The sequence below is a fragment of the Scylla paramamosain genome, chromosome 15 (assembly GCF_035594125.1).
Source record: "Scylla paramamosain isolate STU-SP2022 chromosome 15, ASM3559412v1, whole genome shotgun sequence".
Lineage (NCBI taxonomy): Eukaryota > Metazoa > Arthropoda > Malacostraca > Decapoda > Portunidae > Scylla > Scylla paramamosain.
The window spans coordinates 19,314,355-19,341,011 of NC_087165.1; the positions used below are offsets into that span (position 1 = coordinate 19,314,355).

At 44.0% G+C, this 26,657-nt stretch overlaps 2 protein-coding genes across 2 annotated transcripts; both read right to left on the reverse strand.

Moving 5' to 3' along the window:
- Nucleotides 1–3,582: 3,582 nt before the first annotated feature.
- Nucleotides 3,583–11,485, reverse strand: LOC135107572 (uncharacterized). Its single transcript, XM_064017579.1, has 4 exons — nucleotides 11,430–11,485; nucleotides 8,409–8,497; nucleotides 7,795–7,955; nucleotides 3,583–6,984 (listed from the first exon to the last, which is right to left on the reverse strand). Exons 2-4 carry the CDS (start codon nucleotides 8,410–8,412, stop codon nucleotides 6,532–6,534), a joined length of 618 nt encoding a protein of 205 aa, XP_063873649.1. The 5' UTR covers nucleotides 8,413–8,497; nucleotides 11,430–11,485; the 3' UTR covers nucleotides 3,583–6,531.
- Nucleotides 11,486–14,047: 2,562 nt separating this feature from the next.
- LOC135107573 (uncharacterized) lies at nucleotides 14,048–26,359 on the reverse strand. Its single transcript, XM_064017580.1, has 12 exons — nucleotides 25,306–26,359; nucleotides 22,549–22,750; nucleotides 20,158–20,380; nucleotides 19,423–19,526; nucleotides 18,607–18,778; nucleotides 17,671–17,787; nucleotides 17,065–17,219; nucleotides 16,606–16,811; nucleotides 16,218–16,403; nucleotides 15,947–16,064; nucleotides 15,381–15,494; nucleotides 14,048–14,908 (listed from the first exon to the last, which is right to left on the reverse strand). Exons 1-12 carry the CDS (start codon nucleotides 25,361–25,363, stop codon nucleotides 14,740–14,742), a joined length of 1,824 nt encoding a protein of 607 aa, XP_063873650.1. The 5' UTR covers nucleotides 25,364–26,359; the 3' UTR covers nucleotides 14,048–14,739.
- Between the last annotated feature and the right edge of the window lie 298 nt (nucleotides 26,360–26,657).

The following is a 26,657-nucleotide window of genomic DNA, read 5'->3' on the forward strand; positions in this document are numbered from 1 at the left end:
AAAGAGAGTTAAGTCGTGAGGAGGGGAAAAAGACAGACAGGCAAAGCATTCCAGAATTTACAAATAAAAAGGTATGAACGAATGAAGACACTCGTTAACTCTTGGTTTAATGAGATGAACAGAAGAGTGATACCTTAAAGTTTGCCCGTGTAATCCTCCCAGCACCCCTTGCAAAGGGTATGTGAAATATAAACTGAACGAAACAGCATGGAAAGAATGACATTTTTTCATCGCTGATATACAAGTACTAAATAACCTGTTAAGGCTCTCACACAATCTTCTTATCTAACATCTCCAAAACCCATCCCAGGAAGACCGACCAAAAGTAGCTTCTGTAGAGACCGACAGTGTTTGAAACCGAAGAGTGCAGAAGTGTTAATTAAGAACCTCAAAGCAACACCTTGATAAATTAAGAGAACAGCAGTCGTCTTTCCTACCAGTCAGAGATTTCTATAATCCTTGTCTAGCAGTAAGGATGAGCGACGCCCTTTCCCTTTGCTTCCCACTTTGAGTTGCGTATTTTCCTGGTTTTAAGACTTCGGTCTGACCTTCACCTCTTTCACTGACACAGCGCCGTCGTAAAGATCTACTTGGAGAACTAGTATACAAAGAAACTGAAAATCGAGGTGTTCAAATTTTCCCTCCTTTTCTCCCACTTCACCGATCACTCGACAGATTCCGTAAACTTGCATGATGAGGGCTCGACGAGAGGGTGACGGTTTGGGTGAGGAGTTCCAGCTTCCAAGTCGGTAGATTTTTATTTTATTTTTTCTCTCTCTCTCTCTTTTTTTTTCTTTTTCTTTCCTCTGTGTCGCGTTGATACTCACTAATGCAGGCAGTTGTCAGTGTAAAGAGCATTAATCTAATTTAAGAAATCTCCTCCTCCTCCTCCTCTACTTCCATTGCTAACGCTCACAGTATTTGACAATCAATCTCTCTCTCTCTCTCTCTCTCTCTCTCTCTCTCTCTCTCTCTCTCTCTCTCTCTCTCTCTCTCTCTCTCTCTCTCTCTCTCTCTCTCTCTCTCGTTTTAAAACTAATTTTCGAATGAGTTACGTTCACTTTTCTTTTGTTTGTACTATTTGGACGAGAAGAGTGGGAAGGGAGGAGAGAGTTCACATAACACACACACACACACACACACACACACACACACACACACACACACACACGGTCCATCTCGCGCTAATATTCTTAAAGCTCCGTCTGTACTGCCGTCAATGTAAGGGACAGAGGGAGAGGAGTGCCGCGGACAAAGATCATTGTTGGACGCCAGAATTATTAGTCTAATGGACTTAGCCAGCCGGGGCAAGGAGCGAGGAGACACGGAGCAAGGAAACATACCTCGCTACGTTCCCAGTTTCCCAGTCTTCTTTCCTCAACTCCTCCTGCCTCTTTCTTTCAACCCCCAAGGCACTACAGGGTTAAGTCATCGTCTCTCTTATCGCCTCTTATCACCTGTGCCTCCTTACTAGAAGTGTATCTTTTTGCTGCGGGAAAGGCTGGGTATTACCATTGCATCTCTTCTCGCCTCTCATCAGCCTTGCCTCCATACTACAACAATAGTCTATGTATGCCTCTGGTGCGGGAAAGGTTAGGTATAATGTTCAGGTTCTGGTGCGGCTGGTGGCGCGGAAGGTTCGTGGGAAATAAAAAGAAAACAAAAAGGAAAAGGTTGGTGGTTGATATGTAGAATTCTGTGACTAAGTGGCATTATGGTGTTTGCTTTTCTTTTTTTTTTTATGTCTTTTGCCTGGTGTGTGTGTGTGTGTGTGTGTGTGTGTGTGGTGTGTGTGTGTTGTGTTGTGTTGTGTTGTGTTGTGTTAATACTGCCTTGCTACGTCGTCTGGTATTGTGTGTGTGTGTGTGTGTGTGTGTGTGTGTGTGTGTGTGTGTGTGTGTGTGTGTGTGTTTCACATGTCGGATTAAAGTTTGCACACACACACACACACACACACACACACACACACACTCTCTCTCTCTCTCTCTCTCTCTCTCTCTCTCTCTCTCTCTCTCTCTCTCTCTCTCTCTCTCTCTCTCTCTCTCTCTCTCTCTCTCTCTCTCTCTCAGTACACATGTTAGTACTATACAGCACACACACACTCACACACACACACACAGACACACACACACACACACACACACACACACACACACACACACACACACACACACACACAGAGAGAGAGAGAGAGAGAGAGAGAGAGAGAGAGAGAGAGAGAGAGAGAGAGAGAGAGAGTTGCTTGCTTTAACTGCTCTATCACCAAACACAATCCTTGACCTTAGCACCCAGCCGGGTACTCCCCTCCACACCACCACTGCCACCCACCCTACCACTCGCCCGACTCCAATTACTTGCCGCGTCTCATCTCGTAAGATTAGATTCGATCCATCTTCTACAGAGGTTTTGAATTTCTGTTTAGACAAATTTACGCAAGTTCAGAGCGGTTTCATCTGACGCGTGCGTGGGATCTCAAACACAGATGGATGAAGAGCGCGCCCTCCTCAGGTTTCCCGCGTAGGTGTCAGCTTATTGCTGCTGCGTTGATGGCGTGACACTGCCAGCATACTACAGCCGCTCTTTCGCCCTTATTTTGGAGCGCTTACTTTCTCACCACGACTATGTTCAAAGAGCGCAGAAATGAGTTTTCAAGAGTCTTTCTCCTGCTAATACTGTAGAAATTTTGATATGTCAATAGAACAAGAAAAATCCTTAAAAACCGTAAAACTTCTTTCTTTTTTTTTTTCCAGCCCAGTGTGGTGCGGCACGGAAGTGTTTCAGAATATGGTTCTCTGGCCCGTATTCAGAAGTGTTATGCTCTTTCTTGTTAATAATGTTGAAATATTGTTAATATGCTGCTAAAACAGTGAAAAGGATCCTTAAAAGCGCGTGTAACTTCAACTACAGCCTTTTGAAAATAGTGTAGATGTGGCAGAGAAGTGTTTCAGAATACAGGCTTAATATCATGTGATGGGAGTGATTTCATCCTGACTGTACCCTGGCGGAGTGCCTCAAGGGTGGCACTAATAACACGAGAGCTTCCCGGACATGGCCTTCCGTGGGATGTGAGGAATTTGACAAATAAACATCGATGTTCACTGCAGGTAGAATGTCGCTCCACGTGTATAAGGTTCCCCTCCCCCAAAACTTTGCACGGCCCAGGAATGGTCACGTTGTCATGGCCAGAAGTCGAGTAACATGCCTCCCCCCACTTCACTTCTCTCTCTCTCTCTCTCTCTCTCTCTCTCTCTCTCTCTCTCTCTCTCTCTCTCTCTCTCTCTCTCTCTCTCTCTCTCTCTCGTGTGTGTGTATGTGTTTTTAGAGCTTTCCCTGAATCATAAGTCCTCTAGTCTGCTGAGAATGTGTTTGTTTGTCAGGTTAGAAGATTGTGAACAGATCAGATCGCGATAATGGTTCCGAAGTGCGTTAGGAGGCACCGTTCCAGCCCTGATCCATCATGGAAACCCGGAAGTAAATACCAAAGAAAGAAAAAAAAAAATGTCAGCAGATCAGAAGATTTGAGATTAACGGAAAATACAAAACTTGTAAATTTATTTGATTTTTGACAACTATACAGCCACTCCCGTAGTGCATTAGTACAGGAATATTACTGGAACTGTTGTTGTACGCTTACTTCTTCATGTAATGAGTGTCAGCATGTTTGTAAGGGAACTGATTATTGATGCGTGAATATTTATAGAACTTAAAGAAAGAAGAAATGCCTATGTTATCAGGGAGTCTAACAGATGCAGTTAATCATGCCATTCTCCTGTGCAGGGTTGTCAGGATAGAGATGCTGTGCCGGAGTGTGTGATTGCAAGGAGCACCAGGCAGTCCCGTCACCTGTCTGTTAAGCTATGGTCACTTTGAGTAGATCCGTGTTCTGCTGGGAGAGGCTATTTTCGCTTGGGCTGCCATTGTCCTATCTATCCATGCCACTCCAAATACACACACACACACACACACACACACACACACACACACACACACACACACACACACACACACACACACACACACACACACACACACACACACACACACACACACACACACACACACACATATATACTTCCCATATACCAGAGTCTTACATGCAAAGTAGTTTTCTCTCATATACATGTATTGTTCACAGAAAACGTATTATTGTGTATAGGAAACTTATTCATTCATTATTATTATTTTTTTATTTATTTATTTATTTATTTATTTATTATTATAATTATTTTTTTAAGTGAGGTTTCCCTTTGAACTCGCGTAGGACAGGTTGAAGTGTGGGCGTGGTGGTTCATGAGTTAGTACTGAACGATAAAACCCACAGTCTATAAGTCTATGAGGTGCTAAATGTGATTTTTTTTTTTCTATACTTCTTTACATTGTTCGTTTTAAGGTGACTGACCCGTTTCAGCCACCTCATTCTATTACCTTTCTCTCCTGATCTGAGAGAAACAGTCGCTCCTACAAGTTTCTCAATAATTTATGCATGTTTTTTTTTTTCTGTCTCCCTGTCTGTTCGCCTGTATGTATGTATATATGTATGTATGTATTTATGTCTGTCTCTCTTTTTGTTGAGTGCCGCCACTGATTACATGTCCGCGAATCTGGCTTTGAATTCGAAAACTGGTGACCAGATGAAGCGATGAGGTGAGCCTGATTTGAGTTACCTGAAAGAGATGGACACCCGGCCGAGTTGAGTGTGGAAGGTTTGCGAAGGTTCCTGTTCTGCAGGCTGCGCGTAATAACACTGATGGAGGCTTAAAGACGCAATGTAGAAGTAAATTCGATCATTATGTCAAGTAGCATTATAATATTAGTGATCGTTTTGTGAAATAATTGATAGCCAAATGGTTAAAAACTGACTGGGATCGTGAAGGTCAATGTTCTTGTCTCTAGATGTTTATGTATTTAGTGACCTCGCTCATTATTACGTCAACAGATGGCTTATATTCATTTCTGCTTTGTCTGACAAAACTGTGGCGGAGTCCGTGCTGGCGACTAAGGAAAACAATGATTTGATAAATGCTGGCGAGTCTCCCAAGCAGGGATCCTTTCAACTATTTTAGGATTTAAGGCATGGAATCGTAGCTTCAAGGTTTGAAGTACTAACTGTTACCTTTCACCGAGGTAAGTTGAATGGTTCTTTCAAGAAGCATTGTGGTGAATAATTTAAATGAAAAAGCTTGGCCAGGCAGGGAGTGAACAGAGCAACACATATACTGAAGACAGGTAGTGAGTGCCATCAAGACTGCAAGCCTCCTGATGCAAGAGAGGAAATGAAAGATACTTTTAGAAAAAAAAAAGATACTATATGAGACGTACTTGAGTATGAAAGGATGAAAGGGATTTTTCATGAAGCTACAATCGTAAGAAAGAACTAGCAGAGACAGATGAAATGGTACTGGTGCAGTCGTGGTCAGAGGCGGAGGAATCTTCTGCACTCACTCCCTCTGTGTGTAGCATTCCCTTACAATCTTATTATTTGACCATCTGACAATCTCCTCACAAAACCTAGCAAGTGATGGATTCTTCTTATCAGATACGAGGACTTGAGTTGAGGTGCAAATCAATGTGTTCCTCGACCTCTGGCAACGACTGTTATACACTTATATGTCCGTTGGGATACGTGTACACCAAGAAGAAGGAAAATTTTCGGATTTGTTTTTCTTGGATACCAGAAATCACGAGAGCAATTAAAGTTTCTAAGACATTTTCCCATTTGACGTTCTTCCTTTTGCTTTTCTGTGTGAAGGAAGCTGACTAAGTGCAAAAAAAAAAAAAAAGAAAAAAAAAAACATGAAAAAATTAAATTGTAAAAAAAAAGGGCCGCAAAAACTTCTGCTCCTATAAAAATAAATGAAATAGCGTTCGTCCACTCATGAAAGCTAAATACAATTAACAGGTCCCGTGCACCGATACTGTGTGTGTAATGCCCTTGATGGAAGACTGCGAATGTGCTGCTGTTCTTCATTCCTTGAGTTTGTACAGGTTCTGCTGGACGACTAATGATGGTCAGGGTCGAGGATAACCTTCAGTGTTGGTAAGTCTTTGTGTGAAGCCTTCAAGAGCTGTTAATATGGTGTGACATCTTTGTTGAGGGTGTGGTACTTTTGTTTCTCTATTACCCCTCCCTCCCTTGACTGGTTTGTTCCCATGACTCCTGTGGCTGATGATGTCACCAATTTGCACCATGTTGTTGAGCAACCTAGTTGTATAGGGTATCCTCTGGTTGAGATTCGAATTCTTAAACGAAAATGTGTTGTGGTATGCTGGAACATACTTCTGACATTAGTGTCTTGTTCATAATTGTTCCCTTATATGCAATAGTTGTTGTAGGACTTCCTGGCTGTCATAAGAATGTACCTGTTTTACATTGTGAGTGAAGCAGGTATGTTGGCGCCGTTGATACTGGACTTTAAGCTGCGGTTGTTGCATGGAATGGCTTCTCTAGCGGTAGCGGTGGTGATGGTGGTGGTGATAATGGGGATATCAGTGACGCAAGGGAGACACTACTAACATGAGGAACACCGATCATTAGCAGTACGTCTGGAACACCTCGACCGTGTGGAGGAGCGTGGCGCGGGTGTCCCTCAGTATGACGAAGGCTCTCCGCATCCTCACCGACGTCCTCTCCTCAGTGTAGGTAACGCGGCCCAGCTCTGCGGTGAGGATGTGATCGGGTTGCAGGCCTTCATCCTGCAAGGTCGTCTTCAGGTACCCCGTGAAGATATTGAGCTGCCTGTCCACTTTATCCACAGACTCCACGTGTGGGTTGACGAAAGGAAAGAGCACCTGGTCCAGCGATAGGTACTCGAAGGCCAGCAGGCAGTTCTGCAGCAGCCCGTACTGCCGCACCAGCTCCTCGTGGAAAGTGCCAGGGGTGTGAGTGCCCGTAGGGGGAAGTTGCGGCAGATAGGGCGCCTGCATCTCCCCAATCGGGTACTTGGAATCAGCCGTCTCCCAGGTGTAGCCCACTGTGTCCCGCACCTGTAGCACATGTGGGAACGGTCAGTCGGGGTTACAACACACACACACACACACACACACACACACACACACACACACACACACACACACACACACACACACACACACACACACACACACATTAAGTTAACAAAGAGCGATTGAGTTCCAAAACCAGCTAACGCCAGTCCCACAGCCTCACATTATCACAGCTCTACAATCCCACACAGCACAGCCTCACACATCACCCGCCCACACACCCGCCGCGCCTCCAGATGGGCGTGACCTGCATCACGCTAGCACTGCGGTCTCTGAGGCGTCACTGCGCTTAGAGCACCATGAGCGTGGCTTCTCTTCGTCCTCAAGACTCTTATCATCTTTAGACCAGTGTGTGTGTGTGTGTGTGTGTGTGTGTGTGTGTGTGTGTGTGTTTAAAGACGACGAACTCATATGAAGCTTAATATGAGCATGAACCAGAGCTGACTACCGGACCTCTAAAAGATTTTTTAATGCTGTGAGAAATGTGTGTGCCCGGACAAGTGTTGGGACATCAACACGGGTGTTTGTGTGGCGCGGCACGCAGCACTACTCAACTGCCGTGCGCCGTCAGTCCTCCTAAAAAGTTCTCCATTGTTTAACATTCTTTAAAACCATTTTTGAACGGTTGTCTACTTACAGTTTTTTTTTTTTTTTACTTTATTTATTTATTTTTTTCCCCAAACGCTTGATGAGCCTCTGTTCCCGAAACGTAAGCTGCGCCACAAACACCCCCACGCCATCTCAGCCAGGCACGAGGCGGTCACGGGAAGCCCTCGCCGCGGGTGTACTCACAAAACTGTCCTTCATGTTGTCGATGTACTCAAGGCAAATGTTCGCCTTCGTCACTATAGTTCGACTCCGAGAGCACTGAGAGGCTCTCTGGTGGTGTATGAGTTCTGTACTACCCACCGTCACTTCCGCCAGTACCGCCGCCGCCATTACCACGGACACATCTGAAGTAGAGCAAAAGAAGTCTGTAGTCAGGCAACGATTACACATCTAGATACGTGTAGATACAGACCTTGAAAACTGTATATTAAAGAACATAACATAAGGTCAACTGGAAGAAACCAGTAGGACTACATTGATACTCGTACCTATATCCACCTTTCATACTTATTTAATCTTCTCTTAAACCTGCCTATTGACTCAGCACTAACACCTTGATTGTCGAGTCTACTTCACTCATTTAGTACTACTTTAGTTACTTCTTGTCCTATCCTGATCATCGCCAGTCTAAGGGCAATTCTGAATGCTGTTCACTCCACACTACAGGCCACGCTTGCATCAGGGCCGGGAGGGAGTGACACGTAATGCCTGCCGCGGTTTCTGATGGAGTAAGATATCCACCGTCAAGGAAACAACTTACTAGTATAAGCAAGAGTTTATCAAAGCGAAACACTCACGCATCCTGGAGAGACTACTGGTCCGGTCCTCTGTGGAAGTGAGTAGTAGTGGGTGGTGATACCCTCGCGGGGGACGCCGATTAGCATACCTGAAAAGTACACAAAGATATGGAATACTTAAACACACGAATTAACTGACTGCTTTGTATGAAAACCTCCGCAAAGACAACGATGAATTATGAACGTGATAGTTTTCTGAGCTTTTTATCTGAATAATTTTGTACACATACAATACGATTTCTCTTCACAAGGCAAATGTACGTGGTCGTAGGGGAAGCATGTGATTTGTGTTGATAACTCCTCGCATGTGAATTGTGCAAGGAAGGAATCAGTACTGGAATGTCTAGGATCTACAGAACAATCTTGTAGCTTCGTGCTGTCCTTTGTGAGGTGAGCAGACGTGTAAGCTGCTGACGGAGCTGCAGATATTTCTGATACTGCTTACTCGAGTTCCTGTCTTTGTTTATACTGGAAAACTTCTTGTAACCATTTTTATCACTGATTCTTCATTGTACTCCGAAAAACTCGACGCACCAACCCACCTAGTTACTTTATTTATTTAATGTTTTTATTTATTTATTTATCTTTTTTTTTTTTCTTTATCTCACCAGAGGAGCTTTACACCTGTTTGCGCCTTACTGCTGTCACGACAATGATGTTATCGTGCCTAGGATTTGTTGAAGTCTTACTGGTGACATACCCAGTGAAGCGTAAAGAGCATATTTGGCAATGAACAGGATCGCACCAGCTTCGGTATTGTAACGCTTGTAAGATGTTTTAGTGGTGTAATAGTGTGGAATTTCTAGTGTACTTGTAAATGGTGATTCTGTTACTGACGCTGTATGTTTAGGAAATATTTCGTAGTGGTGGTGTACATTAAAACTTTTCTCCTTCAAGTGGACTGATAATTCACAACACGTTTCTCGATACCGCTCCCTGTCTCATTGTAATATCATTACTATAACGCTACAAGCCGTGACTCGGTAGCTAGACAACACCTGTAGAGTCTTCAGTTCTATTGGATGACGCTTGAGAGTATTGCATGGGTGTGTCACTGATCTCACTGCAACACTCGGCTGGCGGTTGCACTTCTTTGCCACACAAACGACAGTACTGCTGCCAGCGATAGGTGCACTCTGCCCACACACTGTCAACCTCAGCGGCACAGTGCACTATTAAGGTGTTGTGGTCGTGATGCAGGACCACGGCTACAGTGTGAATGGTGCAGTCGTGGTCAGAAGTTGAGTAACCTGCCACATTTGCTTCCATTGTGTTCATCGTCTTCCCTCAATGTGAAATACTGTAGTCGGCAATGAATCTACAAACTAAATGTCAGCAGATCAGAGGACATGAGATTGAGGGAAAACGTAAGAATTCAGTGGAAGCAAGTGCGGAAGGCTACTGGACCTGTAACTGCTACTGTATCATTCTCGGATGCTTGATGTAAATGATCAAGTTCGTCTCCTTAGTCTCGGTCCACCGTCCCCGCACTTGAATCTTGCTGGGGATCTCGTCAGCAAGATGGTGTGGCAGAAGACTAACGCCAATAGTTTAAGTAGTAAAAAATCTTCAAGTTATATTTACAGTTTGATAATTACGGATATATGCACAGATTTGCGGGGCGAGGCTATAGTTGAGTGAACTTACCGTTACGCTGTCTGGCGCTCTGATTGCTCTGCCTCGGATTATATAGCAACTGTTTAGGAAAACTTACATCGTCACGGCTCCGGGAACCCCCTGGCATGGACGTCTTGGCTATAGTTTCCCAGAATTACGTGACCTAATTGATAGCCAGGAATATAACTTTCCGCAATAGAAGACTTTTAAGTAGTTCGTGGAGTCAGAGTCTGGGACTGTAAACTTCCTGGGGTCCAGGAGGCGTCAGCAACAGGATCTTGCACTTCGCGACGATGCTGTGCTGATGCTGTAAAGGTGTATCTTTCTGCCGTAGCCCCTTGTATAGGACCGGTATGAGTAGATGATGAGTTAGGGGAATTTGTAAGTATGTGAGTGATATTAACACTATGCTCTGTCAATGACAACTGCGGTGAGTAACATCCCGCCCTCACTCCCGTAATGTTTACTGCTTTTTCCTCAAGATTAAGTCCTCTGATCTAATGCCAATCCCTTTACAAAGATAAATGGTAAGTTCTTCGCAGATCAGATAACTCAAGATTGAGAGGAAAAGAGAGAGAACAAACAAACAAACAAACAAACACAAAGCACAGTATCATTAAAAGTAAAGTGATGGGTTACGTGACTCATGACCATGACTGTATACTCTGAAAATGTGGCTGATAGTTTACGTAGCGAAGCCGATCGGAAGCTTGGAGTAAACACAGCAGGGACTATTGCATTACTAGCCCTGATCTCAACACCCCACGCACGCCCTCACCGTTCTACCGCACCCCACCCGTCCCTACATTCCCATACACATACCCTTCTTGAGCATCCTCCTCTGCTACTTAACGTTAGGGCACCACACTGAGACAGACTATATTCCAGGTGCAGATATATACACCAAATGCTACTGATAGACAAGAGAGAGGGAAGTAACATTTCTATTTCTCAGTGCACGGTGAATGACACAGCCTTTCTCTCTGATAGTAACACGGGTGATGCCTGAATGTGTGCGGAATACTCGTAAGCTGGGAATCATCCACTTAACCGGTCAACAGGTGGTGGTGAACGTAAAGTGATCCAAAACAATTATAATATCTCTACGTACGAGTATGTATACAATCTAGAAGTAGCAGTAGTAATAGAAATAGTAGTAGTAGTAGTAGCTAGTAGTAGTAGTAGTAGTAGTAGTGGAAGGAGAAAATTTATGATAATGATGTTAATAATAAGAATGAGAATCAGAATAAGAATAAGAATTTAACAGTAATCGTAAAAAAAATAGATGAAATAAATAAAATGATAACAACAACAACAACACCCTAAAATCACCACCACCAACACCACCACCACCACCACCACCAACAACAACAACAACAACCGTGATCCCCGTGCAGCACTCACAACAGAGGGCGGGTTGGGATGGGCCGGGTTGGAGAGGACAAGACAAGTGAGGTGTTGGTGACCCAGGCACGGCGACTTACCTGAGGACTCCTGGGGTGGCGATGTGCACTGATATGAATAATCTGACCTGGGATTTAGATAGAAAAGATCGCGTGACATTATCAATCCAGGTTTATAATCAATCCAAATTTATGATCAATCGTTACAGCGCCAGGTGGAACTGGTAGGCGATAAGAATTTAATTAGACATTCCTGTGGAAATATTTGTTCGGTGACGGTGATTTTTACAGCCGCGTGACGATGGAGGTGAAGGTGAAGCTTGGGGTGACGCGACTTGGTGATGCATAGAAGGGGAGGGAGGGGCAAGTGTTGTGGGTAAGATAGTAAAGGATATTAGGCAGATTTTTTTTTTTTTTTATTATTATTGTTATAATTTATTCGTTTATTCGTTTATTTATCTGTTTATTATTGTTGTTGTTGTTGTTTCTGCTGCTGTTGTTGTTATTATTATTATTATTATTATTATTATTATTATTATTATTATTATTATTATTATTATTACTATTACTATTACTATTACTATTATTATTATTTTTTTATTTATTTATCATTTTTATTACTATTATTTTATTATTGTTTTATGTCTGTTCATTGTCTGACATCATAATTGTATCTTATCGTGTTATCAAGAGCTCCACCTTTCGAAGCTTAAAATGAGCAGATCGCATATCCGGTGTGTGTGAGACATCAGCAGGGCGACGTGACGATTTCATGCCAGCAAAAGTTATAATTTATGTCCTTGCTGTGCCCTGCTACACAATATTTCTCCATAAACTAGTTTAGACACTTTTGTATTGGTCACTTAAATAGTTATGTAGCCTGGAAAAGACGAAATTAATCTCCTGTTCTCTCTTTTCTTTCCTTAATGTTAATGCAGGCAATTTTTACAGTCCTCTGAGCCTTAACAAAGAACGACTGTACGTACGAGTGTAAATGTTCAAATGTAAGGGCAGTAGAGAAAGGAAATGTTTAATGAAGCAGTAACATTCATAATTATTTCAAAGTATCAATATAATCAGCGATATTCAGAATTACCTCAAATGTTTAGAAGGAAATTCATTCATTAACGTTTAGATTCACCTCAGTGTCAAGAGTCAGTAACATTCAGAATTACCTTAAGGTGTCACATCATCAGCTGGCAGCATTCAGCATTACCTTGCACAAAACTCCTTACACGTAGATAACAATTCATACACACCTGAAGCTCGCCACACCTGTTTCCTGCTTGTACCACCTGTCGCCTCCACGAGTCATGCTCCAATCACTGTACTACTGCATGTTCACCATCGCCTTCCATCTTGTCTTGTTTACTCTGTAGCTGCATCTCATCTCAGTTGCTTGTATTATTTCCCTATAGTGTACATGTGATCGCATTGTTTATTTAGAAACTGTACTCTCAAACGTTACGGCGTCTTGATTGTTTTTAACAGGCTCTTGTGGGAAGTTATGAAGGTTTTGAAGGGTGTTTTCTTGATTCTAGTGAAAGTTTAACAAGGGGTTCGCACTTTTACGGGGAAAGGCAGCCGTAATTATCCGACTAAGCATTCGTGTAGCGTTTGGAAATAGTTGTGACGAGAGGACAGAGCTTTTAAAAATGCGGGTTTAGACGTATTGGCCTATTTTCCTATTCTTTCTCCATGACTTTCCTCGTTATTCTACTCTTAGATCAGCGCCACATGACACCGTTGTTGCGGCGCCTCCAGTTAATCAATCTACCAATATATTCCGATTAGCTTTCTCCGCTTTCCTCTTTCTGATATGATCGAAATATTATCCTTCTCGCTGACATCTCCGAGAAAGCCGCATCTCTTCAGCCTCCACTGTGATTCTATATTGGGTTGGGTTCCAGTAATAAAGACGGCAGGTTTATTTTTATCTAGACAATATTCCGTGACCGTATGTTCAAAGGTTTCGGTGCCTTCCCTTACTCGTATCTCGACCATTGAGGACGTATTGAGGTTTTGATGTGTCTTTTCTTACGATTCTAGTGATAGCTTAACAAGAATTCTACACCATCAGTGAAAAAAATGTCCTTGAAAATTTGACTATTGCATCTCTGTGGCCTTTGAAAATATTCCCGATGGGGGAAGAAAGGACTTCACAATTAGTGTTTTTAAGTGTTTCATGGTTCTAATAATTTGCTTAGATTAATGGTTTTAAGTGTTTCTTAGTTTTAATGATAATTCGCATAGATTGTCTACTATCAGTGAGAAAATGCACTCATGGAAAACATGCTAATCACCTCTGTGGCCCTTCAAAACGGTCCTGATGATTGACAATGCGCTCCAAAACACAGGCCCCACAGCTACTTACTTCCATTCAGAACTGAGTCTTGGACCAGGTGGCTTTGTGGTGTAGTCTCCTTGTGGTGAAAGGTTGTGAGTTCGAGTTGACTCAAGGTAATTTCTGAGTGGGAGAAGTAGCTTCATTTTAACTGTAACCAGCGCCATGTGATATTGCTATTGTAGCGCCGTAACACCCTACTAAATTATCTCCGTGAGTTTTGAAAATGGTCCTGATGAATAATTGAAGCGTTTAAGGGTACGGACTGAAGAAAAAAAACACATTGAATTTATTTTGTTCAACATTAGAAATTCAGCAGTGGACGTGAGGAGGTGCTTGCACACACCTGGCAAGAAAAGCTTACCTAAAACTCTGCTTCTTAAGGCCAACATAAGGCAGATTTACTGGATACAATAAGGAATTACCTCTATTTACTTATTCGTTTATTCAATCATTCTCTTATTGTATTATTCATTCTCGATGATATAAAACTCGTACGCATTCCGAGCTTTTAGAACTGTATCTATCTTACACACACACACACACACACACACACACACACACACACACACACACACACACACACACACACACACACACACACACACACACACACACACACCGCGTAGTGTAGTGGTTAGCACCCCCGGCTCACAACCAAGAAGGCCGAATCTCGGGCGCGGCGAGACAAATGGGCCAGGCTCGTAATATGTAGCCCCTGTTTACGTAGCAGCAAGTAGGTACAGGATGTTACCCGAGGGATTGTGACCTCGCTGTCCCGGTGTGTGGTGTGTGAGTGGTCTCAGTCTTACCCCAGGATCGGTCACCATGAGCTCTGAGCTCTTTCCGTAGGGGAACGGCTGGTTGGGTGACCAGCAGACGACCGTAGGTGAATCACACACACACACCATCCACTCATACAATCGCCATAGCATTAAACGACACTTCCCGCAACACTACACAGATGTTACGTGTTTTCGTCATCTAGGAGAATATTAGCACAGGCGAGGGCGGGGGTTCGGGTGTGTGGGTGATGAAGCACCAGTGCCCTGCCCACCACCACCGCCCACTCTGGCCCGACAAGAGGCAGCCACTCATCCGTCCACTGGTGTTGCCCCGCGCTCCAGTCGTCTCGCCTGCCGGGAGGGGAGGAGTGGTCACAAGGGAGGGAGGAAAGGGAGGTGAGGTATTGTGCTGGCAACGCCCATCAGCGGATCTTGGGTTAGTCGGGTATTAGGCGCGGCAGTGAGGCGATGAAAAGGTGGGCGGATGGCTGTGCGATTTATGAAGGGCGAGATGAGGCATAACAGCTAGAGAGAGAGAGAGAGAGAGAGAGAGAGAGAGAGAGAGAGAGAGAGAGTGGAATAGGACAAGCAGACATACAAATAGACAGAAAAATAGACATGCAAAGAGAGCATTTGTGTGTGTGTGTGTGTGTGTGTGTGTGTGTGTGTGTGTGTGTGTGTGTGTGTGTGTGTGTCCATCCGTTTGTGTATATGTTTCTGTATATATGTCTGTTTCTGTGTGTATGTGTGTGTATGTAAATGTGTTTGTGTTTAGTGTTCCAAATGTTCTCTAAGGACATGACTAGCGCGCCACCACACTTACGCTGTCCAGGGCCCCGGGATGGCCAGGTGTCCGTGCTTCCCGCTCAGGTCCCCCACCTCGAGTGCTGCGTGCGGGAGGCTCAGGCCGTCCACGATGCCCCCGCCGCCCTGCGCTCTGAGGGGAGGCGACACAAACAGGCGTCAGATGTACCATAAATTAACATCAGATGAGTGTTGGAATATATCTGTTACTCATTAAATAAACTTGAGAAATGAGACGGAAGAAAAGAACATAATAACACAAGAAAATTAAAGAAACTACAATGAGTTATCTGGCCTACACGTTGCAATATCTCCATGAAACATACTATTCCCATGTATCATTCTCACCCATGAATTTATTGATAGTTATTTTCTCTCAGGATGACATCTATTATAGTTATACGTAGCATCCAAATCCGATCTTCCTTCAAGTGAATAAGAGAAGAGAACTGCCACTTAAATGTTTCTGCTGCAGGATTCCTACAAGTTTTCTTCGAGAACTGTAGTATAAGTCACCGTGCCCTTGTGTTTCTTTGCAAGTCTTTTCTCTTCCCTCGCTGTGTTTCAGTTCATCAAACAACTAACCTGTCGCCGAGGCTTATAGCGAAGGGATCGAAGTGATCCCCTACGAAGGTGCAGTCATTGCCTCTCTTCGCGTCTCGCTCGTGCACGTGCCAGAGATGTCCCGCTGTGTCCGGGCCTCCTAAAGGAATACCACGCTTATGTCAACTGATACTTTAAAGAAACTTCAAGTGAGCTCTTTCGGCTTTACAGTCTACTGGAGAAAATGTGTCAGACATGTGGAGTCTCCCTTGAACAGAACAGTTTATGGAATGGGTGAAGGTGTGTGCCTCACCTGAGTGGTGGAGGCGCATGTACACGGTGGTCTCCGAGAACAGGGAGTCTGCGGACTGTGACAAACGCAGCTCCCCGGTGATATTGCCGGTGAAGTACGCTGACGCCCGCAATTGCCTTCCCTCGGCCACCAGGTCCGCGCAGCCCAGCACTCGCCACTCGGGGTCGTACACAGCCACGGCACGACCTGCGATACTCTTCGTCTTGTGTAATGTATAAGAGATTGTGTTTTCACATCTCCTTATATGCAGGCTTTTAAGAAAAGAGAAATTTATGAGGAAATCAACAAGAAAATGTTATGTTATATAAAAGGAAAACAGCACAGACGGAAATGAGTACACGTCGTCCACTGCAGAGTAACTGAAGGGCACGCGTGGGTCGAGGCTCACCAAGCACGCTGTGTTTCCCGAAGAGCGTGATTGTCGGGTCCACCAGTGTGGCCACCGCCACGGCCAACCCTTGAAGTGTGCCGAACTTGCCACTCAGGTCTCCCGCCGGATACAGGTCCTTGGTGCCTTGCCTTGGGACGGGTGTCAGGTCCAAGTCGACGCCCCACGGCTCGTAGAAGCGACGGGAGAGTCCGCTGCAGGAAAATCTGTTGGCAAGAGTGACGAGTGGTTGTCGTGGTGAAAGGTGTAATTATGATTATTGTAACCACAATGATAAGTTATTCATAGTTTACTAATTATGTAGTGGCCTCATAGTTTACTAATTATGTAGTGGCCTCATAATTTACTAATTATCAAGTGACCCTAGTTTTGAAGCCTTCATTACACGATGGAGATGCCCTGATAATTCTCCTTTCCTTCCGTGCATTCCTCCATCCTCCTGCCCTCCACTTCACCCACCTGTCACTGGAAGCGAAGTTGTCGATCCCGAAGGCCGCGGCGTCCCCGCCAGACACTGTGAGGTTGATAGTCAGCTTGACAGGGTCGAGTGGGGACACCTGGTAAAGCTCGACTATCCCAGCCACGCCTCCATTGCCACCACGCCTCACGCCACCCTGTAGTAGAGTGTACTTGTTACGCAGCTACATTAAACAAAGCTGGTTGTCATGAAAGAGGAGCTTCAAAAGAGGAGTATCAATACACTTCAGGAACGACATTGACCAATTATCTCAGTGCCTCCCTTGTTTCTTTATGAGAGCGCCATTGCGTGTGGGCTATTTTATTTACTTTATCTGTGTCCTTGGCCAGTCTCCCTAACACCTTAGAAACACACACACACACACACACACACACACACACACACACACACACACACACACACAGCATCGTAACTATGGGGAGGAAGAGAACACACACACGTAGATCTACGAACATGCCAAAGCGCCGTGCCATCATAAGTACCTCTTTGTTATCAATTCACTTGTACCCACACTACCACTAGCACCACCACCACCACCACCACTACCACTAATGAACTACCAGATGTGGTATGTCGCCTTCACCCACCACGTAGGGCCTGAAGATAGCGGAGGCGCGGCGAGGTCTGGGGCGCGTGAGCCTGGAGCATGCCACTACCCGCTCCCCGTCATACACCACCACGTAGACTGTCCCCTTCCGGGTCAGCTGCACCAGAGATCAGTTATTAGGAGGGACGCGGCTCATGTTCAGGCTGTGTAGCATTGTTTTTATCCACTGCCTTGTCAATATGAACGGAGGATGGGTTTTGTCCACTGCAAACAATAGCTTAATCTTTTAATTGGTAAAACTTTTTTTTTTTCTCATAATCACCTGCAACATCTTAGGTACATTTTTTTTTATCATCTGCTTTTCAGGGTTTTGTGTATTTTAATGTTGTGATGTGTGAGCTTCCGTTTCATTCAGTGTAATCTTTATATGCCTCTTCTGTACTGTTTGCATTTGATGTATAAGACGTGGAAGGAATGATTATTAGCAATGAAGGGAATCATTGTATATATGAATCAAACAATTGTCTCATCTCTCTAATAGTAAATGTCATGGTGCATGTTCCCGTAAACTCAATGCACGACGTGCCTTTTTTAATGTGTCCCTTCAAAAAATCATTTTCTTTGGCAAAGAAAAGTGTTATTCGGAGGGGAAACTGAATCACAATTTACTCATTCACTTGGTAGACGTGTTTTCAAGATAAAATCCCCCCCCCAAAAAAAAAATAAAAAATAAATAAATAAATAAATAATAAATAAACAAACTTTCCTACATTCAAAATAGTGCAAGGAGACGTTCTGGCATTACTCAAATGTTATCCTAGTCTTATTCTGATGGATGCACTGCCAACAGGGAAGGCACCTATGAAAACTATTCCAGTCATCTGTGTTGCGTTTCTTCTTATGAAAATAAATGAAAACATACTGACATCCCCGCATCACCACAACACTCAGCACCGCCAGGCTCTCCGCGACTCACCGCGTTGAGGTCCGGCAGTCTCTCCAGCTGGTAGTGGCGCGTGTGCCTCGCCGCATGACCATGGAGGGGGATGGGCTGCAGGGCTTCGTGCACCAGCGTCCCAGGGAAGGGAGCGAGGGAGGAGCAACCGTCCCTCATGTGCTGCAGCGACTCCCCCTCGCTCTCGTGCTTCCTGCAGGAGGTGAGTATGGTGTAGCCAAGGAACATATTACTCTCATCATCTCTCAGCATATACGATTAGATAGATAAATATATACGAGTAGATAAGAAGATAAACAGACATATGTTGATTGACTATAATATCCATTTAGCATTCAATTGAGGAGTTTCACTTTACTGAGTAAAGAGGGACGAAATGCAAAGAAGGGAGCCAGACAAGTACAATAAACGGAAGCGAAAAAAAGCCAAGGTCTACCCTCTCAAATACAAGCCAAAGAGTGTTTCTAGTATTTCAGCTGTTAAAGTATATTCAAAACAAATTAACTCAAATACATCGCAATGTATTATTATTATTATTTTTTTTTTACCTTAAGTTGTTTGTGCTTATGGCTTATTCTCTAAGACAGGTGTATCTAAGAAAATGAGACGGTCGGAAAAAATAATACGTGCTTATCTTGTTGACGTTTCTGTGCAAGGAAATCTGTAATACTGCTAAAGGAAATGAAAAGTAAACCTTTCTTTCTTTCTTTCCATTCATCTGCTCCACATACATCGTGGTAGTAAAATTTAAGATGTGATGAGTAATTATTTTCACTACGTCTTCCCAGGAAAGTGAAGTAAGCTGAGTTGAGAGACAGATGAGTAAGAGAGCCTCACCTCGCGAAGAGCCTCCAGTTGAGAGTGAGGGGAGGCGCCACGTGGGGACTGACGCCCACCAGGTTGATGCGGACACCTGTCACCGCCGCAGGCTGCAGCTCCACCTGAAAGTCACACGCGTCCCCAACACACTGGTGAGTAGGTGCACAATAATGATTTCCTCACTATTACAGAATATTTATCTTTATCGGCAAATTGAGTACATATATATATTATTTTTCTTTAAGCTCATTTGTTTGATAATTTTGACCCCTTAACTGCTATGGCTTCTCCTAAAGTTAGATAAAAAAAAAGTTTGGCGAAAGTTTAGGGAATTAATATGAAAACCTCTAACAGCAAAATAAGTGACCGGATTTTTTTTTTTTTTTTTTGAGTCTTTGGATCTTTTGGGGTCTATGGTGTTATTCTTCTTCAGTAAAATCGTCTAAGGAAAAAAAAGTGCATGTAGATTATTCACATAATAAATTTTGTTATGTATCTTAGTGGCCTGTCTTCTCAAAATATTCGTATTATCTGAGGAACCAACCAAACTAATCCATCTCGCCCTTATCTCACCTTCTACCTGCGACGACTTTCTTGGCATTCTCAACACCTGTCACACCTTCACACCCAGCCTTTATCTTTCGTCCACAGGCATCAGATCACTCACCTAAACACGCATACACTCCAAGCTGTAACACCCTAATACCACTTCTCGCCTTGGTATTGGAATCCATTTAACTCAATTCGACTCACCTGTCTGAAGAACATGGTGCCAGCAAGGGCGGCCACGAAGCGGGCGGTGTAGGTCGTGGCGGGGGAGGGCGTGGCGGGGGTAAGGGCGGCACACACGACCCGTAGAGTTAGGAGGGACTTCAGCACCAGAGGGCGATCCAGGAGACGCCACAGCTCGAGTCGCCCCACACCCACCACACTCTCGCCCTCCAGAAGGCCGTGCGCGTTACTCAAGTCCAGTAACCTGAGGGTGGAGCACACGTACAGAGAGAGAGAGAGAGAGAGAGAGAGAGAGAGAGAGAGAGAGAGAGAGAGAGAGAGAGAGAGAGAGAGAGAGAGAGAGAGAGAGAGAGAGAGAGAGATGTACATGAAGAGTTGACTAAAAATAAATCCTCACTAATTCGATCCTATAGCTAAATAAATTGTATGCAGAATGAGATAACCACACATACCTGAGTGGATGTCATTTCATAATATACACGATACTCGTAGGTTATAAATGAACGATAATGCTTCATCTCACTATACTGCTGTGCCACATCGCCAGTAAAGAAACACTCGGCGGAATCTAGTTACTCGTAATATATGAGTTTCTTTTGCACACTGAATGGGACTGAATGGGAACAATGCAGTCGTCGCCGTGTTGAGGCAAATTGTCCAGGTGTGTACAGAGCTTTCCATTAACTTTCTAAGGTGGTGGTGTCTGCAAAACAATACACGTGCAAATTGTACTTGATCACTTGGCTTGTTGATGGAAAGGAGAGAGAGAGAGAGAGAGAGAGAGAGAGAGAGAGAGAGAGAGAGAGAGAGAGAGAGAGAGAGAGAGAGAGAGAGAGAGAGAGAGAGAGAGAGAGAGAGAACGTTAGGCTGAATCTATAAGTACAAATTATGAAACGTCAGTGTGAGAAATGGAAGAAAGTGCCGTTCATTTGCATTCATTCATTTTTCTTCTTGTGGGAAACGGAACAGACTTGTTATTTATTTATCTTTTTCTGGCTTATTCTTTTCGTGCATCTCCATCTATACATCTGTGACTGTTGATCTGCGTAGAGAACAGTAACAAGAGCACTACCCTTTAACTTGCGCACTATCACTACAATGCTGTATAAGGAGAGGGAAAGTGGTGTCGTGTAGCTCCTCCAGACACAGACATCGGAAGCAGAACACCGGAACTCAGGCGGCGAGGCGGTGAGGAGCCAGTGAAGTGCGCGGGAACATACAGAGCGACACCGCGAGGGGGAAAGTGTGTTTCGTCTGCCGCGCTCATGGGAAGTAACAATGGAGGAATTATCGCTCAGTGACGAGGAGGGAGAAGGTTAATGCTATCACTCTCATCGGAAAGTAGGGAAAGTAGAAGTGAGTTATGGGGGCTGCGACAGGTGAGGGAGGCAAGGACAGGAACGGGGCGGAGCGTGAAGATTATAATATTTTCCCACTTCGGGTGTTAAGAGAGGACGCTACCTGTCACAAAAAAATAAATAAATAAATAAAATAAAAATCCATTAGCTAGGATCAAAATCACAGCCTTTCGGTCAATCCCTTGCACCACGATGTATTTATAGATGTGCAGTACCAGCCTATGTGACTAATAACACGACACTGGCCTGCCGCTCGCCCTCTGCCAGCCGCTCCTCTTTCCGTAGAATAACTGGTTTATAATTTCCTTTAATTTGCATTGCCATCTAATTAAACATAATGCATGATACTTGTGTGTGTGTGTGTGTGTGTGTGTGTGTGTGTGTGCAGGTGGATGGATGGGGTGGGAGTGGCCGTGCCCTAGTCACCTCAGCCTCCCATGTCCGGAGTGTCTGCCGGATGTTGGGTTTGCTTCAGCTCGACCACAGTTTGCTCAACTCAACCTCGTAAACTTGACTTAAAGGTTCCGCTGACCTGGGGCTTGGAGGGTGCGCTATCACTCGTGTGTGTTTGTGTGTGTGTGTAGTGTAGTGTACAGGCTACTTAAGTTCATGTCCCTTTTCTTTTTTTCTTCTTTCTTTCTTTCTTTCCATAATTCTTCCTCTTAATCCTTATCTTGATTTTCTTTTTTCAACTTAAGTACATCACTGACTCGTTTCTACTACACCACCTTCTTCTCCCTCTGGCTTATTCCAGGTGTCAGTGCTATTACTTGGAACAAAAAAATGTTTCACCGCTATTTAATAAGAAAGTGTCATAATGGGCGTACAGACTGTGTGTGTGTGTGTGTGTGTGTGTGTGTGTGTGTGTGTGTGTGTGTGTGTGTGTGTGTGTGTGTGTGTGTGTGTGTGTGTGTGTGTGTGGAATGAGTGAACAGGAAATTACATGTGCACACAGTAATGAACGGCCAGAGTACCATACACACACACACACACACACACACACACACACACACACACACACACACACACACACACACACATTAATAAAACTCACTCTGCGCCATAGTTCTCCGGGACACACGCCTCGTAGGGAGCCACTGGGGTGCTGTAGACCTTCCACACAAACGCCTCTCCCTTCACGGTGCCCTTCACGCTGGCTGCCACCACCACCTCTCCGTCAGAGGACTCCAGGAAACCCACCTGGCCCCTCAGTCCCTTTTGATCGAACTCCGCCACCAGGGAGCCCCAGGACCTGTCTGCGTGAAGGCCGGGGAGGGTGTTAAAGTTGCCGGAAAGACCATTAGCAGGACAGGGAGATAGATAGATAGGTAGTTATATGGGTAGATAGGTAGATATACAGATAGATAGATAGACTTACAGACAAACAGAAAGATAGGTAGATAGATAGATAGATAGATAGATAGATAGATAGACAGACAAACAAATAAGCAGATTGATAGCCAGACAGATAGATAGATAGATAGATAGATAGAGATAGATAGATAGATAGATAGATAGGCAGACAAATATATATATATATAGAGAAAGATAGACAAAACTAGAGTGAGAGATAAATAGATAAATAAGGTAGATAGATAGATACAGACAAAAAGACAGATAGACAGATAGACAGACAGAGACAGACTGACAGATAGATGGATGGATAGATAGAGAGATAAATAGATAAATAGACAGATAGATAGATAGACAGATAGATAGATAGATAAATAGATAGATAGAGTTCTATAATTCAGGGCAACAGAAGCCTTTTTTAGTATATTCCTGCCGCGCATTGGTGGTCATCATGCGCCTCACCCAAGCAGTGCCAGAAAGAGGGAAGGAAGATGGGTTTGTTAAGGCATGACACTTAATTTAACCTGGCTGAATGTGATGGATCTTACACCGGCATTGGATGTTTATTTGTTTAATTGTATGTATGATTTTTTTTATTTATTTATTGGTTGATTGGTTAATATATTGATTTTATTTATTTATTCATGTATTTATTTGTTTGTGTGTGATTTTTTTTTCTATATAGTTTTGAAGGGAATACGTGTTAGAAGTCGTGACTGAAAACCGAAGTCCAATAAAGGTGAGTACGTCGAATTTATACAGTTTCACTTAATTTTACTGTATTTATTTTCCGTCTCAAGTGACTATGTAAAAAATACTAAATGTGTTTTGTCTTTTTCATCGAACAATGCTGATAGAAAACGAAAAGTGTAGCATTAAGTAAGTCATAACTGAAAAGACGAGCGGAAGTGAGCACATCAAACTTTACTTAATGTTATTTCTATCGCGAGTAACGACTAAAGCATTACGTGTCGTTCTAGGGAATGTCCGTGTTAAAAACAAAAACAATAAAAAAAAATGTGTTGGCAATAAGTTTGGAGTGAAACTGAAGACCCGTCCCTGACCTGCGTCTCTCTCCCGGCAGACAATAATGTGTCCCATACCTGATTGATCATTGGCATTGTCTCGGTGATTGACCTTAACCTTGTGCCACTGCCGCCGCCTCAGTGATGTCGCTCAATACCTGCTTGTCTCTCCACCTTCCTGTCAACCGCGAGTATTTCAAGAAAGGATTACCGGGACACACCCAGAAGCAATTTTCCTGACGCAATTAGAATCTTCATCTATACACTTTTGGAGGAGTGACAAATAAATAACTTTCTTTTTCATCGGCGTAAGGTATATAGTAATGCTAATATGGTCAAGATCCAAAAGATTTGTACAACCATGATAGGGTTTGAAGCAATGGGTTCAGTCTTGATACGTTAGACTTAAAAAAGAGATGATGGGAAAAAGTTTGTTCTTAAATAGGGTGATAGAGTTTATTTTTTGGAGAACCGTATTATATATATTTTTTTAAGTTCTTTTCTTCCCGTGGCCGGTCTCCCCAGTGCATAACAAAGTAAGTCGTCTTTTTTTTTCCTCTCTTGGTCAGCCTCTGTTGTATATGGAAATTCTTGTGTTAGTTGTCATGCTCCAGGAAGGGCCGACACATAACATCACGTGTAGCACAGACGCGTTCTTAGGCTTATCTTGTCATTCCTGTCACGCCTATAGAAAGTTTAAACACCTTGCCTATGTTAAGGTGCGGCAATGTATTGGAACCTCATCGATAGCGGAGGGCAATTAGCGATCACAATGGTAGGAAGCAATGGAGGGCGTGACCATGGAGCTGGATGGGAGGGGCGCCTGCTCGTATAACTCTTATAAACTACTCTTATAACGTACTGCTGACTTTTGCTTCCTACAACGTCAGCATCTCTTGTTACTTTCAATATTCAAGTTGCGCGCGTTGTTGCATGTGTTGTATGCCTGGCCCGGTGTTTGTGTTAGTAACTCACCACAGTTTTGAGTATCACGTGTTGAATTTGTGACCGCCAGTTATGACATTCTGGTGAGATTTAACAGTTCACGTACCTCGATTTAGGGACTTGTGGGTGCAGTTCAGACTTTTCCTTCACTCAATACGCTCCCTTTTTCTTGCTCAAGTTGGACGTTAACATCAGTGAAAACCTTTGCAACAAGAAAGTGCCACTACCCTTATCCTGTCAAGTGTGTGTAGTATACTGTTTGTAATATTTTAATAGCTTATCTGATTTTTCTCCTTTTTATGTAAGACGGGCACTGGCCTAGAGCAACTGAGGTGTACTGTATCTCTTATTTTATACATGCATACAAATAGAACTTTGACACACACACACACACACACACACACACACACACACACACACACACACACACACACACACACACACACACACACACACACACACACACACACACACACACACACACCTACCTGCACAACCGCACAGCAGTAGCCACAGGAGCGAGAGGAGCACAGTGGCATGAGTCATCTCGGTGACGTTCCCTGCAGGTAAGGTCCCGGCACACTGCTGTCCTGCCTCGCCCACTCACTCGAGGCCTTGTGGGGGGCTCCCTCCAGAGAGCATTGGGAGTCGAGAAGCACATCCACTAAACCTCTGTGTGTGGAGGAGCGTGGCGGCGCGGTGGTGGCGGGAGTGAGGGAGGCAAGCACTGGGATGTAAGCGTGGCAGAGGACGATCCACGACTGGCGTACATATCTAGCTTACTCCTACCGTGTCTTCATTCTCTCGGCGCTCCGCCCCGCCCCGCCCCTACCTTCACCTCGCACTCCCACGCCTCACCACTAACTACAAGGTCTGGCACTTACCGGACGCTGCCGAAGCCATGTTACGATAATGAAGCGAAGGTTGGCTCATCCGGAGATTGCCTTCTCTCGGCCAGGCTCCCTTCCCTGCACGAGGTCACGCCATGTGCCTTTCTGCCACCATTGTTCATTAAGTCAAGGTTAAATGCCGCTCATCAACCTGCATATGAAACGTAGTCACCTGCTTTACGAAACGAGATGTTCCACGAGACGACGCTGTGCAGTTCTGGTCCCCATATTACAGGAAGGATATAGATCTATTAGAATAAGTACAAAGGAGAATGACTAAAAGGATACAGGAGATGAGGAGTATTCCTTACGAAGCAAGACAAGCTGTTAAATTTACATTCTTTAGAGAGACGTAGGCTAAGAGGGGACCTGATAGAAGTCTTTAAGTGGTATAAGGGTTATAACAAGGGGGACGTAAGCAAAGGTCTTAGGATCAGTCACCAGGATAGAACAAGAAATAACGGGTTCAAACTTGAAAAATTTAGGTTGAAAAAAGAGATAGGAAGGAATTGGTTCTCAAAAAGAACGGCAGATGAATGGAACGGACTTAGTAATCAAGTTGTTAGTGCTGAGTCATTAGGGAGCTTTAAGAGAAGATTAGACAGATTTATGGATGGGGATGATAGGTGGAAATAGGTAGGTATATTTCATACAGGGACTGCGACGTGTAGGCCTGATGGTTTCTTGCAGCTTCCTCTATTTCTTATGTTTTTATGTTCTTATGAGTAAATATGCCCGGTAACATGAGCTGAAGTGAGTGATGAAGATGTCTTCCTCAGTAAAACCAAGCTTGATATAAGTCTTACCCAGCCGTTCGCTTTAATGGCTTGAGCCTCGGGAATGGGCGTGTTGTTCTGTGCGGGGGGACTAGCTCCCTTCTCTTGGTGTCAGGGATCACTGGAATTCATGGCCCGTTCTAAGTCTTGGCCTGAAATTTTCGTTGTGTCTTA

Coding starts and splice junctions, on each gene's coding strand:
- LOC135107572 (XM_064017579.1), bottom strand. Junction 6,985..7,794: donor ACAACATGAAGGACAGTTTT/GTGAGTACACCC, acceptor CATGTGCTACAG/GTGCGGGACACAGTGGGCTA.
- LOC135107573 (XM_064017580.1), bottom strand. CDS start 25,363: ATGACTCATGCCACTGTGCTCCTCTCGCTCCTGTGGCTACTGCTGTGC. Junction 17,788..18,606: donor GACTGCCGGACCTCAACGCG/GTGAGTCGCGGA, acceptor TCTCTGGTGCAG/CTGACCCGGAAGGGGACAGT. Junction 17,220..17,670: donor CTATCTTCAGGCCCTACGTG/GTGGGTGAAGGC, acceptor ACTCTACTACAG/GGTGGCGTGAGGCGTGGTGG.